Here is a 16778-nt window from a genome sequence, read left to right as displayed (position 1 = left end):
AAAGAATCAGAAAAGCGGTGCATCCGAGCAAGGAGACGAATGAAGAGATCATTGAAACTATCCAGGCCAGTGACTGAAAGGCAGGTGAAGGCAGTGGCAGTGCATGTTGTGAAAAGGAGGTAGGTTTTAAAGATATTAAAGAGGTGGAATGACTAGATCCTGGAGACTGATCAGATGGGGCAAGGCTCTTAATGAGTGTTCATCAGTATAACCCAAGCCCAAACTCCATCAACTTCGTAAACCTATCCTTTCTGGGAAACTGAGACAGTAGAGCTGGAGAGTTAAAAGCACGAACTCTGGAGCAGACTACCTCGGTTCAAATCCAGGCTCCCAACTCACTTGCTGTCAGACCTCTTGGGAAGCTAGTGTAACCACCCTGACCTCAGTATTTCCTGCATAAAGTAAAAAATAGGAAAACTATCAACTGAAAAGAGCTGTTTTCTGGGACGAAATTAGGTATATATAAGCCATTTAGAACAGTGTCTGGTACATCCCATAAGTACTCAGTGGCACTGGCTAGTGTTATTTTTCTTGCACCAGCTGAAAATAACTTTGGGAATATAAGCTGTATTATTGTGCTTTATAAAACATGACACATTAAGAATACATGACAATAGCATTTAAGAATTCTTGCTTTCTGATGAAATCATTTTCTTCACTTGTTAACAAGACAAAATTTAATCAGGAGGAGCGGCTTATGAAGGAAAGAAAATATTTAATCAAGAAGGCCAGCTTTAGGGAGCACCTGGGTGGCTCAGTTGGTTAAGTGTCCGACTTTGGCTCAGGTCATGATCTCATGGTTTGTGGGTTCAAGCCCCGCGTAGGGCTCTGTGCAGACAGCTGGGAGCCTGGAGTCTGCTTTGAATTCTATGTCTCCCTCTCTCTCTGTCCCTCCCCTACTTTCACTCTGTCTCTGTCTCTCAAAAATAAATAAATGTTAAATTTTTTTTTTTAAAGCCAGAGTTAGGAGGCAGAGACATAAAATATGATGGTGCTGCGGTATCAGCAGTCAAACCAGAGTACATGATTAAACAAGTAAAGTAATAGAATGTGGAATCTTACATCTACTCATTTATTTACTTAGCCAACTACTGTTTCCTAGATAATATATATTTTTGAATGTTTATTTATTTATTTTGAGAGAAAGAGAGAGAGAGTGAGAGAGAGGCAGAGAATTCCAAGCAGGCTCTGTGCTGTCAGGGCAGAACCTGACACAGGGCTCTATCCCATGAACAGTGAGATCATGACTTGAGCTGAAACCCAGAATCAGATGCTTAACCGACTGGGCCACCCAGGTGCCCCCAAGACAATATTTTTAATTTAGCTGTAAAACTAGATCCTAATAAGAGAATTATATAAGACTGATTAAATAGTTTAGTTCAGGTCACTTAAAATCCAATCAACCCCATATCCACAAGAGGATCCTGAAATGAGGTTAGTCTGTCCCAACAGGATTGAGGATCCTTACGCCCCGATTTGTGGCCCTGGTGCAGATGGTAAATTTTGATGGGAGAGGCAGGTGACACAGTCCAGGGGGGCGAAGGTTCGACTCCTCAGTTCAGTACCCCCATCCCTATATATCTGCCTGACTCCTAGGAGCTGCTTAATAAGTATTGAATGACTACATGGATTCACAAACTACTTTTCGTATAATGAAGTAAATACATGAAGTTCCAGTCAGGAAAATGGGAGACTGATTTAAAGAGCTGGTTGCCAACAATTTGACAAAGCTGTAGTCTGTGGAAGGCAGGCCTGCTTTAGGAATGGGGGTAGGGGCTATTTTGAACAATCTCTGTGAAAAGACCAAGATTTTAAGAGTTTTAAGTGACAAGCTCTGAAAATGATACCTAAATCCACTAACAAGGGAGGAAATTTTAATATCTTTTCTAGCTCTTTGAGTCTTTTCAGCTGTACCCTGCCCAAGCTGCCAATATTAAGGACAGGTGTACCTGGTTGAGCAAAGAGTTCTCACTTTGGTGTTCACAGCCGGGCCTGCTGTGGGAGGAGAACAGTTGATTGTGATATCCAGGACTCCGAGGGCATTCTTAAGAAGGGAAGCTACAGCTGCTGCCTCTAAAGGCTTCCTTTATCAGCTCATTGGAAAAGACTTCCCAGTTCCGGACAGGCGCGTCTCTCAAGCTTCCCCCTTATAACACCTCCCCAGGAGCTCTGCTCTGCTTAGAGCCCTCGCTGGCAGGCCTTCCCTGTGAGGCTTCCACTCTCCCGAGTGCCTGGTCTGCAGATGTTCCAAGCGCCTTGCCTCTTGGAAATTATTTGGGAAAACATCTTCATTAGATACTTTGCTTAACAGATACTCTGATACTTAGCTAGACGCTAAGTGGCAGGTCAGTGTCTCTGTTTAAGGAGCTACTAATTCTTGCCAGTTATTCTAAGTGTTTGCTATTTTGCATTTCTTTCTTTGCTTTCCTACATATACAGAATACCTAGTTTGAGAAAAGAGTAGAGAAGAAGTCTTTGTTCCATTTCTGTCATATACTTTGATCTATTCAAGTTCTCTGTTTCTTTTTGTATTCGTATTGGCATTTTATATATTTAGAATTTATTGCAGATACAATTAAAATTCATTAGCATGAGAGGTTTTATCTTAATTTTTTTATCTTACTGTTTAAATTATCTGTTGATAGCCTCTTGTGGGGTCTGTTTCTAAACGTTCCATCTGTTGGGGCATCTGGGTGGTTCAGTTGGTTAAACATCTAACTATTGATTTCAGTTCAGGGCGTGATCTCAAGATTTGTGAGTTCAAACTCCACATTGGGTTCTGCGGTAACAGTGTGGAGCCTCCTTGGGATTCTCTGTCAGTCTCTCAAAAGTTCCATCTGAGAGTTTTTATCATAATTACAGTATTTAGCCCACTTATATTTATGTTCTAATTGAAATTAGCCATCTTCATTTTTTCCATTTACAAAAACCTTCTTCATTTCTTCTATAATTCTCACAATAACTTTGTGTAATACGTAAACATTATTACCTTCATTTTATTAAATGACATTGAGGGTCTGAAAGGTTAAGTGGCTTGCCTGGATCGTAATGCAAGCAAGTGACAGAGCTGGGGTTCAAACACAGAACCGTCTGACCCACAGCCTTCCTCACACATATTGACTCATATCTAACAATGTGAGGTTAGGGAGTCTAGGGAGGTTTTCCTTTTTTTTTTTTTTAAGTTGTTTGTTTGTTTATTTTGAGAGAGAGCATTGGGTAGGAGCAGAGAGCCAGAATCCCAATCAGGTTCAATGCTGTCAGCAGGGCTTGAACTCATGAACAGTGAGATCATGACCTGAGCTGACATCAAGAGTTGGATGCTTAACCAATTGTGCCATCTAAGTGCTCTGAAAAACTTTTTGGAGAAAGTGCCCTGAGTATTCTGTATAAGAACTGCCTTTTAAAGTGTTTGGCTTATATCCCTGTAATTTCCTTTAATCCAGACACCCAGAAAGAAAATATCATTGGCTCTGTTTAAAAAAAACAAAAACAAAAAATGGACCAACTTGGTTATTCTATTAATTTTGACTTCTCAGAAGAAGTGTCTGGTCACTGCCCTTTTTTTTTCCCCCTTTTCCTTCTTGTTCCTTCAGCACCCCCTCCGCCCCACCATTTGTCTGCTCCCACCACTCTCTGCTATGGTCCCATTTTTCCAGACCTTGGACTGATTCTGAACCCATGTTTCTACATGAGAACTTTGCATTACTTGACCTTTGGAGATCCTTGTAGATTAAAGCTCTAAGTATGGCTAAGTCTACCTTTACACAGAGACCGCATCATTGGTGTTTCTTTTTAAAAGAACTTCACTGAATTAGAAACATAAATTCAAACCAGCATCTGGATTCTTCAGGTACAGCCAATAAGAAAATGTAAGGTATAAAGCAACAAAATAGATACTCCCAATTGGTCTGATTAATATTCAGTAAGAAGCCTGTTTTATATATGTATTAGAAAACAAATCCAAGATTTAGCTCCTTCTGAGATAATTATTTTGCTCTTCACTGGAACCAGTTTTTATGTCCTCCGGAAAGATTTACAGCTCAAATAAGCAGCAGGAACAAATTAACTGCCAAGAGCTGTCCTCTCCATGATGGTGTTGATAGCTGTGTTAAGATAATTACAAATCTATTAGAAAGTGAGACATCACTGATTTGTTGTTCTAAAGGTTTGAGGTATAAGATTCTAATTAAACTATGAAAATGCTTTATCTGGCCTATTCCATACCATAAAATGTAACTTGATTTGAGTCCCTAAAAAAGTATCTTGACACACAACAGTCCTTTTTTTCAATGATTGTTACTGTTTTTCCTTGAGTATTATTAGAGCCTGGATAGGAATTGAACAAGACTAAATTGAGAAGTGAAAGTATTTTATATTTTTTACAGTTAAGAAAAGATTCAGAATTTCCATAGGAGATGTGAATGGAAACTTAATTTTATGTGGAGTCTAGATTACCAGCGTTCTAAATAACTTCCCTGGCTTGCTACAACTCTTAATAAAAATGGGTTAACCTATTTAGTAAATTGAATGGCATGTCTACAGAGAAAAAGGTTGATGATCTCCATTATCACTGGTTTGTATACACGATTCTCTTCCTCCACTCAGTGAAACTTGATAAGGATATTGAATTAGGTATCTTTGTGATTGTGTCAAGCTTAAACAAAGGTAGATTTCTGTAGCTTAGAACTGTGTTAATCTCTGGCTTTTTCTAGCTGTTTTAGTGGTCCTTTGTATTTCCACATTGTCAAACGATGAACTCCCTGTATGTTCCCTTTGGCTTGCTTCAAATACAAAGAGCTAATCAGAATTCTTCAGTAGGCCCTGCATTTTCTTCACTTCATATGACTGAGCTGCCTGCTCTTTTTCTGTTGCTTCTATTAGAAGACATCATTAGCAGAGGTCTGTCTACTAGGGTCCCTTTTTGTATAGGAGAACTTTCGATTGAGCAAACACATACCTGTTTTGTGCCTTACTCAGAACTTTTTTCTTGGTTATTTCCACTGACAAAATAGCAAGTTGACTGATGATGATGTCATGGATTACTTCATATCTCAATTTTAGTTTTAATTTAAATTGAGACCACAGGTGTTTAATGTTACCAATTGTGGAAATCTTCACACTGTAGTAAAGTCATTCTGGAGGGGGCACCTGGGTGGCTCATTTGGTGAAGCGCCAGCTTCTGCTGGGTCATGATCTCCTGGTTCATGAGTTCGAGCCCCACATCGGGCTCTCTTGTTGTCAGTGCAGAGCCTGCTTCAGATCCTCTGTCTCCCTCTCTCCACTCTCCCGCATGTGTGTGCTCTCTCAAAAATAAATAAAAACATTAAAGTCATTCTGGAGAATGACTTTAGTACCACCCAAATCCTCAAGTCATTTATTTTATTTTTTTTAATGTTTTTTTATTTTATTTTTGAGAGAGACCTAATGTGACTGGGGGAGGGGCAGAGAGGGAGACAAAGAATCTGAAGCAGGCTCCAGGCTCTGAGCTCTCAGCATAGAGCCGACACAGGGCTTGAACCCACTAACAGTGAGATCATGACCTGAGCCGAACTTGGAGCCACCCAGGCACCCACCAAATCTTCAAATCATCTGTAAAGGAGTTCTTAGTGAAATTCCTAATTCAAGTCTAAGACCTCTCTGCAAAAGTTGCATGATCCAGTTGGCAAGAATTGGAAGCAGGGCACATCATTAGGGAGGCATGCCTGCTCTCATTATGCTCACCTGCATTCTACCCCCGCTGACACCACCTTCAGTGGCAACGAGGCTTCAGATTCACTTGCTTCTCCACGGGGTGTACAGCTCCTCTTTCCAGTTGATGGCAGGGTGTGAACTCAGTTCACAGTTACAGGCCGTTCAGCTCTGGCTGCACAGGTGTTGCCAAGAACTGTGGTTGCAGATTCAAGCGCACTCACACTTCAGGGAATTCCTTCAGTTTTCGTTGGTGAAGCACTTCCTCCTGAAGATTTCTAGAATTTGTTTTCAAATTCCATGTTTTTTTCTTCGATCGATTTTCTTGTATGTGTCTATGTGAAATTATTAGTCTGTATTCCTCATCAGAATCCTAACCCAATAAACGACAATTGATATAGTTCTAATGCTTCAAGAGTTCAGGCATTACCTTTTTGGGTACAAAATATCCTGTGTGTTGTGAAGAAATATTCTGATTATAAGTACTTATTAGTGGTACTTCTATTTTATTTAAATGTGAATCCCTAGGCATATTTTTTTTAAACAAATGACCATTTCTAACATGTTTAATATTTAAATTCTATCCATTGATAAATGTTCCTTATTACCTCAGGTGGAAGAGGCCTTGGAAGCTGTCAAAAATGCTACAAATGAACAAGACCTTGCAAATCGCTTTAAAGAATTTGGCAAAGAAATGGTGAAACTCAACTATGTAGCTGCAAGAAGACAACAGGTGGGGACAATTCAGGAAATGCTGGGGGAAAAATGTGTGTTTAAGTAACCTCCTAGCTGGGTAGGCTTAAACAACAGATCAGCCTTATCTGCTGGTTATCAAATTAGCAAATGTCCTCAGAACCTGTGATCAACAAAAGTTGCTTATTACATGGGTCAGTTTTCATAGCATTGTGGGCCCTGGGGTACTCTCTGCCCCCTGCCTACCTAGGGTAGTCACAGGCCTCCTGTGTGACTGGTGGGAACCACTGTAACCTTTTTTCCACTGTAAGAAAAGCTCCCCAATCAAAAAAAAAAAAAAAAAAGAAAAGAAAAAAGAAAGGAGGGGAGAGTGGTTTCATGTAGTGCAGTGGATGCTTTCTGAGCACCACCCTTTGCCCTCACTTTTTGTTTCCTAGCCCTGTAGACCCCATCATGCATATGCATAGCCCAAATGTGCAGCATGTTGAGTGACCCCTTTATGAAAGACAAGAAGACTATGCAAAGAAAATCAAGGAAAGGCAGAGAAGAAAATAAATGTGTGGGGGTGTGGGATAACACAGGTTAAGTGTGAGTTACTCTGATGAAGGTGACTGACATAGTGTCTTCTGTCTTCCTTTTGTCTAGAGCTAGCACTCAATTTAGTCTATTCTAGTTGTTTGTCAAGTACCATTAGGATTTTATCCTCAAGGAATTTGTTTTTATTTTTTTCCCCTAGGAAAAACATCTCCAAATGTGAAAGGATCAGTTAAAAATCCTTTACCCGTCCTCTTGACTGTTCCTAGAATTCTTCAACACGTAGAGCAATTCCTAGTGATTTAAGATGGTCTGTGACCAACAAGAAAGTTTTATTCAACAAACATTTGTCGAATGTTCTTCTGTGCCAGGTTGAAGGAACGTTGGTATTACAAACTGGACCAAGATCTAGTTTCTGCCCCTAACATGCTTACAGTATTCTTTGTGTGAGAGACACACGCATGTGATTTGAGATTACTTGATGATTTAAGTATTTAGTAATCAGCAAAACTCAAATGAGCTCTTGTGTGATAGTCCAAAATGTAAGATGGGTAGGAGTGAAGTTACTCTGAAACACAAATGTGAGAACCAAGAAATCTACTTAGCTAATTTAAACAACTGAGAAAAAAGCCATTGAAGCTTGATCTTAGTGAACCATGCGGGCAGTTGGGAAGAAAGGTAGGGGCCAGGACATTGGGAGTCTTGCAGAAGTCTTGGATTTTATTGTAAGTGGGTGGGTAGTATTTGAATAGTTCAAAGTTTGATATCAATGTCTCAAATACGTATTTTAGCATTCTAGTTATGTTGTGCAGAGGGGAATGGAAGAGGAGAGACCAGCTATAGTTGGGGGGGAGGCTGAAGTCTAGGTGAGAGATGGTGGTCTTGATTTGTTTGTAGTGGTGGAAATGGAGGAAACTGCAAAGAATACGAGTTTATTTTGAAAATAGAACTCGGAGGACCTGATGTTAAATTGGACATGTTAGGAAGTGACAGCAACCAGTTCGGTTCTAAGGTTCTGGTTTCAGCACATGAGTAAATGTTGGTAAATTTACAGAGATGGGAAAGACTGGGTCAGTTGGGTACAGAAATTAATATTTCATATTTAGATACATGGATTGTGAGATGCCTGTGAACTCTCGATGTACAAATGTCAAATAGAAGAGAGTTGTGGGTTGGAGATGGAAACATCAGGTACTGGTGTGTATATAGATGTGTATTAAAGTCCATGGACATGTATGAGATTTATATGAGAATACCCATAAGTATCATTTATTTCATCAATACCTTATTTTTAATTAACTGCTAGTTCAGTCTCTTTCAAGAAAATTTAGAAAACAGACAGAATTGGAAGAAGGAAAAAACCATAGAACACCCTACCACCCAAGAAAAAAGTGGTACAATTTTGGTATATTGCATTTTAGTTATTTATCTTCATATTTTAACATATTTATAATCATACTTTGCATACAAGTATGCAAATTATGTTCTGCCTTTTCATTTATCTTGTAAATATTATTCATGTAATTTATTGAAAACTATAGTATCCAGAGTCTATCAAATAAATAAATGCTTCAGTCATTTACTTAACCAATTCTTCATAATTTAACATTTAGATTGTTTGCAGGGTTTTTTAATGTAATTAAGGAATGTTTCCTCAAATGTTTTTATGGGGAGAATCCCCCTTCCATCTCTTCCTTTTTTAAGTATAGGTACCCAGTAATATAATATGCAATTTCTGGACCAGAGTTCTGGAGGTTAAAAAGCTCTTCATGGCTAGTCGGGAGAAACCTTTCACTTTGAATGCCTAGATAATTACCTGGCATAGAAAGTATACACACATGTTGGTTACCTATTGGTGTTCATGTTTAGGATCAAAAAGAAATGCCCTCAAACTAGAAATCATGTTGGTGGGCTAAATTCATTAGTGCATAAGCAAGAGAGGATAGATGGTTCAGTTAATTATTACTTGTCAATCTGCCTTGACAATCCTAGATAACCAATAAATTCTGCTTGTCTCAGAGTCATTTTGACACACAAAAGAAAAGATACAATTGTTGCCAGGTCATTCATATAACACATACTGTATAAACAAATAGAAACTGAACCCCAGTGATTCAAATAACCTTCAATGATGTTTTGAAACTGGAAAAATTTCTCTGAGATCCTCAGCTGGCAATCCTACATGGCCTCAGAGAGCAGCACTGCCTTTAACATTTCTGTAAATGATGTGAACATTTTCTTAACAATGCTCTTTAAAGCTGAAGATCAAGAGATTCCCCAGTAGTATTATTTTGACAGCCAAAACTAGGAAGGCACATCACCTTTGATCTATTTTTATTCCCTAAACTCAGTGATTGAGCTGCCATTAAAGATAACTTTAAAAAAATAAAATGAAATGAACCCTAGTCCGAACCTGATAATGAAGTGGCAGATATGCACTAAGCAAAAATCAGAAGAGTTTGATTTCCCATGTTTGTAATTGTCATTGAATATAGGGGCAAGCAATATCAGAAGACTGAAGTCTGGGTTTTCCTCTGCTGCTTAACTAACTCCTATCCATGCAGGCTACTTGTCTGTATCTTGGTTTTTACATTTTCCCCAGCAATATTTGAGTGCCTTTTATAGGCCAAACATTTGCTAATAAGTCAAGGGCCACTAAACAAGATCGGGTGTCCTGCTCTCAATAGATACAATACATGCTTAAATATGTAACTCCAGTACAGTATAATAAGTATTGATGATAGGAGGGGATAGGGGCTTGTGGGAGCAGATAGGAGACATCGCCTAGAGAGCTGGAGGGAATAGGTTCCAGGAAGATGGGCCATGTTGAGTGAAAGGGTAGGGTAGAAGAGGAGTACTCCAGTATTTCATGCAGAAAGAACACCATACACAAAGTCCTGGCAGCTAGAGAGAGGACAGGGGAAGGTAGATGGTTTACAAAATTCAGTGGAGTTCTGTGAGTCTGACTCAGAGTTCAATAACAAAGGTTTCCATGGCAAACTTCATGGATGTGACAGGTCTCATGTTTTGCACACACAGGAGCTGAAGGACCCTCACTGTCGGGATGAGATGGCAGCTGCCCGAGGGGCTCTAAAGAAGAATGCCACAATGCTCTACACAGCCTCCCAAGCATTTCTCCGCCACCCAGATGTTGCTGCCACCAGAGCCAACCGAGACTATGTGTTTAAACAAGTCCAGGAAGCCATTGCTGGCATCTCCAATGCTGCTCAAGCTACCTCACCCACCGATGAAGCCAAAGGCCACACAGGCATCGGTGAGCTGGCTGCAGCTCTGAATGAGTTTGATGTAAGTGTCCCAGTGGTGCACACAGAGGGGTATACACTTGCATTGAAAAAAATGATTTGGGGATGAAGGGCCACAGTAGCATACATGAATTTACCCCTCGTAAAGGCTTAGGATAAAAGGTAAATTATATCCTATTTCTGTTGAATGGAATCCAACACAGTGGCAGAGCCTAGTTTTCTTGTATTCAAAGGATCTAACAACAATGTTGAAGAAGACTTGAGGTTAGGCAAGCAGAAGCCCTGTAAATCATTAACTTTTTTTTATCCCACTGGTTATTTAGGGACCATTCATCACTTGGATGATCTTTATTTTTAAGGGGACAAATGTCATAAGCAGTGTAGGTATAGGTTGCCTCTATGTTGTGCCTGGGTGAAGAACTACCCTCAATGTCTTCATTTTAAATCATTGACAAACGTTGTTGCCCACTGATCCCACATGGGATCACCATCTTCCTTGAATAGACCCCTCTGGGTAATGCCTCTGCAGGACCCATGAATGACCCACATTCTGCACCTGCTGTTTCTGGGGGTGTGTCCCAATGAGCGAAGCAGTAGGAAGATGGCATCAAAGTGAATGGGAGGCATGCATGTAATCAGTACCCCAGGATGAGAGCCCTCACTTGTCCTGGATCAGGATATGGACCCACCTCTGGGATGCTGGAATTCATCTGAGCTCATTCTGTGTTCAGTGTGAGAGTCTAAGTGTGTTGTGAGAACTACCAAGATTTAAAATAATTGGTATCTGCTTTCAAGGATTCTGTTTCCCTGTAAGGAGATGGGGGAAGTAGAATGTATTAAATACCTTTCAAGTGATAAAACACAGTATTAAAGAAATTCATAAGAGAAAAATAGGTTACTTAACAGCTGTGGAGAAAGATGATGAGCTTGCTTTTGGATCTGTTGACATGAATTTTTGGCAGGAGGTGACTGGCTAGAGAAGAGAATCGGGAACAAAGCAGTGATTGCTAGAGACCTCAAGCTGGAAGATATAATGGAGGAATAATTATGATACTTGACCTAGCTGTTTTCCCAGGGGTGTCTCCTCTTTTAGTTTTTTCAGTCAGTCAAAATATAATAGAGCTAGCTTAGACCATATACTGTTTCCTATGTTTTTTTCTTTTTCTTTTTTTTTTTTTTCTTGGTCAAGATTAAATACAATAAATTTAAAGTGACTGCCACAGGATCGCCTGGGTGGCTCAGTTGGTTAAGTGTTGGGAGAGAAAGTTAATAACTCACATATCACATTCAACTGATTTCATGCAAGTGACAGATTATATTTATTTAAAGATATTTGGAAATTTAGGGGCACCTGGGTGGCTGAGTTGGTTAAGTGTCCGGCTTCGGCTCAGGTCATGATCTAATGGTTTCTGGGTTTGGGCCTGGCTTTGGAGTCTGTGCTGACAGCTTGGAGCCTGGTGACTGCTTCAGATTCTGTGTCTCCCTTTCTCTGCCCCTCCCCACTTGTGCTCACACTCGCTCTCTCTTTCAAAAATAAATAAACATTTAAAAAATATTATTTAAGTATTTACCACAGGTATTGGGGGTTAATATGTAATTCACAAAGTTTGAGGAGACTCCATTGGAGCTAATAGAGTTAGTAAGGTCATCAGTTTTAAAATAAACATATGTCCACAGATTTGCAAAGTGCAAAAACATAGAGTCATGGAAAAACAGATCCTATTTTTAAAAAAAATGATCCTGTTGATAGAAATGAAAAGTAGTTTGTTGGCTTTATTTTATTCCTTATTTCCTTATAAATGTTGGAAATAATCCTGATACAGATGTGGAGGACTAGAAACAAACAAAACAAAAAAACTGAGTGGCAAGTTCTACTTTTGGGTATGATATCACAATGATATCACAAGCCTGGGTAGGAAAACTATCGATTCTTAATTTTTACAATGTTCAGACAATCCCAATAAAAATTCTAAGAGTTCTTTTGCAACTTGACAGAGTAATGATGAAGTTTTTTTTCTGGACTAAGAATGAATAAGCCCACATTTTAAGGAGATGAAAATGAGCGGGTGATGTACTCGATATTAAAACATTCTAATGCTACATTAATTTTAAAAGTGTGCATTAGACCAAAAAATGCCTATTCAAGTTAAACAGAATAGAAAATTGCAAACAATCTACAATACAAAATTATTTTATGAAACGATAGTTTTTAAAATTAGTAGGTGGATTAGTCAGATTTTGACAAAACTATATTTTTATAATCCTATGTTAATTTCAAAAAGTAAACAGTAAACCCTGCCAGGACCTAGTAATAGGAGTATAAGCACTGAATGCAGAGAACTCCCTGGAAGGACAGTCAGACCCTTCAGCTGCTGCCACCTTCTGCCCAAGCGTGAGGACTCCACCTTCCCATTTTCTTTTTATTCAGAACCTTCTCACTGAAAGGAGCTTTTACTAAAAATGAGGTTCACAATACAAAAGGCTTTGACTCATAAAATAAAACTTAAGCCTGTATGGGGAAAATCTATTAGCAAAGTATGTTGGAAATACTTAAACGTTTGAAATGTTGGTGTGTGTGTGTGTGTGTGTGTGTGTGTGTGTGTGTGTTGTTTTTTTATTTTATTTTTTAATGTTTATTTATTTTTAAATATGAAATTTATGGTCAAATTGGTTTCCACCCAGTGCTCATCCCAACAGATGCCCTCCTCAATACCCATCACCCACCCTCTCTTCCCTCCCACCCCCCATCAACCCTCAGTTTGTTCTCAGTTTTTAAGAGTCTCTTATGTTTTGGCTTCCTCCCTCTCTAACCTCTTTTTTTTTTTTTCTTTTTTTCTTTTTTTCTTCCCCTCCTCCATGGTCTTCTGTTAAGTTTCTCAGGATCCACATAAGAGTAAAAACATACGGTATCTGTCTTTCTCTGTATGACTTATTTCACTTAGCATCACACTCTCCAGTTGCATCCACATTGCTACAAAAGGCCATATTTCATTCTTTCTCATTGCCATGTAGTATTTTGTTTTTTTAACTGTAGCGATACGCTGTGCAAATACGGCTTTGGGAGGTTAATACAGAAATGTAAGTTTCTTACAGAACATGACATGTTAACTAAGTAATTCACTGTATTTTAACTATTATACTAAGTAAATTTTATTAGTTAAAATAAGTGTATTATGTTTATTCTATGCTTATAGAATACCAGACTACTCAATTATATATTAGCTAAGTATATTAATCAAGTAATATTTTATTAATAAATGTATACTGGTTCACAAGCTATATAAATAACTAAAGCATTATCTAATGTTTCAAACTTTATTTCTCAGAGATTGACAAATGTTTAAAACTTCATTTCTCAGAGATTGACAAAAATCATCAGGGAGAACCATCTAAGTTGGTGATTTATAGATAGTAATTCAATTGGGTATGGTTCCCTAAAAACTTAGTAAGTGCAATTTCAGTACTTTGTCAAAAATAGTAATGCTAATAAAGTATTACAAAATATGACCAGATATAAGGTAATTAGCCATTTGTAGATTTGATTTTTCCACCATTTGACACCAGCAAATCTAGACAGTCCTTAAGGATATTTGAAATTATCACTAAAAATTAATGTTCTCCTTCTCTTGGTGACAGAATTCTCCCTGTTTGTTCTTTAGTTGCATAATGAATACTTTGGTTTTTGTTTGTTTGTTTGTTTGTTTTTTATTCTGCGGACATATTGACTTGAAATTGATTTTTGAATTCAGATATCTGTCTTATATCCTAAAAGCTATTCTCAGATATTAAACAAATTGATACCACATTAGGAGGGAAACTCACTCAAACTTCCTGTGAATTAGTTTTCTGGCAATATCCCTTCATGATGCTAGGTTTACTGACTTGCCAACGTGAAGGAGATTTTAAAAGGAGATTTTAAAAAGTAAAGTATGTTTGAGATCCTGAAGTGAAAGGAACTATAGAAATACACAAGTCCATTGTGAGCATGGCTAGCATGCCTTAATGTTCAATTTCAAGCACAATTTGTAGTCATCAGTATGCAAAACCCAGTTTTATGGGCAGTAGGATGCAGAAGTGACGTAAAGTATGATAGCTGACTAAAAACAAGGTAGAAATTAGTATTTTTACGTTAATTTGTTAAGTTGTAGGATTGATTTTTTTTTTTTTTTTTTTTTAATCTAGGTAGTTAAAATTGTGGCTCAATGCATGGTGACCTATTTTCTGGCACTATTTTTCTGCCTACATGAAGAGTTGATGTAGTGATTTATGGAGCAAAGGAATGAAGAAAAAACCCAGGATTTTAACAACTTGAAACTGTCAAGGGAGTTTCTAATGATAAAACAGCAAAGAGAAAATGATTGCTAATCAATGGAAAAATCAGCCTCTGTTTAAAATGTGGCAGCTTGAGGTAGTTAATTTTATTGGGTGAAACTACTAAAGAATACTAAAAAGAATTTTAAAAATATAATGACTACTCAGAAATAAATCTTATTAAAATGTCTGTTTTACTGCCAGAAAACTTGAAAGAGTGAGAGAGAGGAAAATTAAAAGTTATTCCTACAGAATTTCTATTTTAAAGAGAAGGGAGTATACTGTATCTTGTTTTTTGAAGTTTCTTTTGTGGATGAAGGCACTTGACAAAAATGGAAATTAACACCATTCATGACCCAGTCTTTATAATGGGTAGCTATTTGCATTTTAAACGTTTGTTTTAAATCAGGTAGTAAGTAAATACAATCTCAAATTCCTCTAACTTCATTACCTTCTTACTTGTGAATTTTCTTACTTTTCCCCACCTGCCCTGGGTATTTGCTTGATTAGTAATTATTTTCTTGGACATTTAGTTTCTCTTTCTCCACTGGGAGAAATTCCCTCAGCCTATAGAAAAATGTATTTCTCCTCTACAGTCTAAGAAAAAAATAAAGCATTAGTCTACTATAGTTACCATTTTTCTCATACTTCACTCTTCTTACACAGTTCTTCAAGAACATTTCTTAAGTCAATTCCAGTCCTTGTTTCCGTGTCTTGGCTACCACTAGCTCTTCCCTTTTTGAGCCTTGTCATCCAACTTTTACTGCCCCTCCTCTGTAACTCTGTGTTTGAATCTTTAAGGACCCCCAAGTCTATGTGCTTTTACTTGCTAGTTCTCAACTACTTTAAATTTAGAATGGGTGGGGTGAATTTTAATAGCATTAACCATATTCTTTTTTTTTCTTCGTATTATTTCTGATTTGCAAGATTTATTTTTACTTGAAGAGTAGGGCAATCTGACCTCAACTACATTGAGTGAAATGTCACCATGACATACCAACTCTACATACATTGCCCTTGCTATTTCTACCTGATTTTTCATACCCTCTTCCCACTGGTATTTCTTCCACTTTCTCCCTCTTTCTTTTTAAGTATAATTGTGTGGATCTAATTGTAATTCTCTTACTGCTGGTATTCAGTGGATAGAAGTGTTGGAATGTGAGCATAAGACATCATGGAGCATCTGCATCACAGGCCAGTGAGGATAGCAAAACTCTTTATCTCACAAGGTTAGGGCACATAGACCAACTGCACTGATGGGAGAATTGTCCTCTGGGGAGCATCTCCATGTTACGGTGGTCACTGCCCTAAGGTGATTCCAACTATGTGCACTTCTCAGGTATATATGGACAATCTAGGAGATCTAGTTGGAAAAACATGGTTACGAAACAGGAGTAAGATGGTAACTCATTTCATAGCAAGACCCCAGCCCATTTTTGGGACATGGAGGTTTCTGGACACCCAAGCATAATAACCCTAGCCCAGGGTTTAGAACCCAGGGTTGGAATACAGGCCCAGTGGAGAGCTGGAGTGCTAATACAGGTATCTTATGTAAGAAGACCAAATGCATGACCTCGTGCAGACCTATGCTTCAGGAGACTAAAGAAGTAGAGTTTTTCAGTTGGCACCCTACTCTAAACATCTCTCTTCATACCTTTTGAATAGTGAGATTAATTCTTAGGTGCTCCTGTTGAAACCCTGATCCCTTAAGGAGCCGTGAACCAGAATTCTGGCTGGCTCAATGATTCTTAAAGGGTTTTATTGACTCATGGTCTCTCCAAGGAGGCAAGAAGGAATGCTTCTTTAAAGTAGTACATTTTCACAGAGCATCTTGTTGAGTTCCTTCCCAGTTCTAACCCTCCCTTTTACTGTGGAAATCAACATAGTTCTTTCTCAGAGAGGCTTACCCTAGGTCTCCTCTTCTCCTGTGATACTCTGTAAAGTCATTCTGACTGCAGACATGTGGGAACACTCACATTAGGTTATGGAAAAGGTAAGCTTCTTATGTATTACATTAGCATGAGGACAGAAAAAAGAGAAGTCCCTGACAAAATACTGTAAACATACTGATGAAGAAAATTCAAAATACAACTTATGTCCTAAAGCAGTTAGCAAGAAGCAAACCAAATGCATAAAAATGAAAGCCAGTAAGTAGAACCATTTAGCTTCTGGAAAGCAATTTTGGGTTCCTAATTCAGGTACTAAAAAAGAGGAAGAAGGCAAATTCAGCAACTTTCTGTCTGAGTTTATGCCAATATTTTTTGAAGGCTTAACATCTGTAGAGTTGTA

The 16778-nt window shown here is 38.3% G+C and overlaps 1 protein-coding gene across 5 annotated transcripts in view; it reads left to right on the top strand.

Annotated features, from left to right (window-relative positions):
• Positions 1–16778, top strand: part of CTNNA2 (catenin alpha 2) — a 1103782-nt gene that overhangs the window by 342554 nt on the left and 744450 nt on the right. For all 5 annotated transcript variants that reach the window (XM_058683538.1, XM_058683541.1, XM_058683540.1 and 2 more), the window contains 2 exons: positions 6302–6421; positions 9955–10221. In XM_058683538.1, the coding sequence (XP_058539521.1) occupies positions 6302–6421; positions 9955–10221 (387 nt within the window). The remainder of the gene's footprint in view (positions 1–6301; positions 6422–9954; positions 10222–16778) is intronic.

Source organism: Neofelis nebulosa, chromosome 9, assembly GCF_028018385.1.
Source record: "Neofelis nebulosa isolate mNeoNeb1 chromosome 9, mNeoNeb1.pri, whole genome shotgun sequence".
Classification (NCBI taxonomy): Eukaryota; Metazoa; Chordata; class Mammalia; order Carnivora; family Felidae; genus Neofelis; species Neofelis nebulosa.
This window is presented reverse-complemented; position numbering and strand designations above follow the sequence as displayed.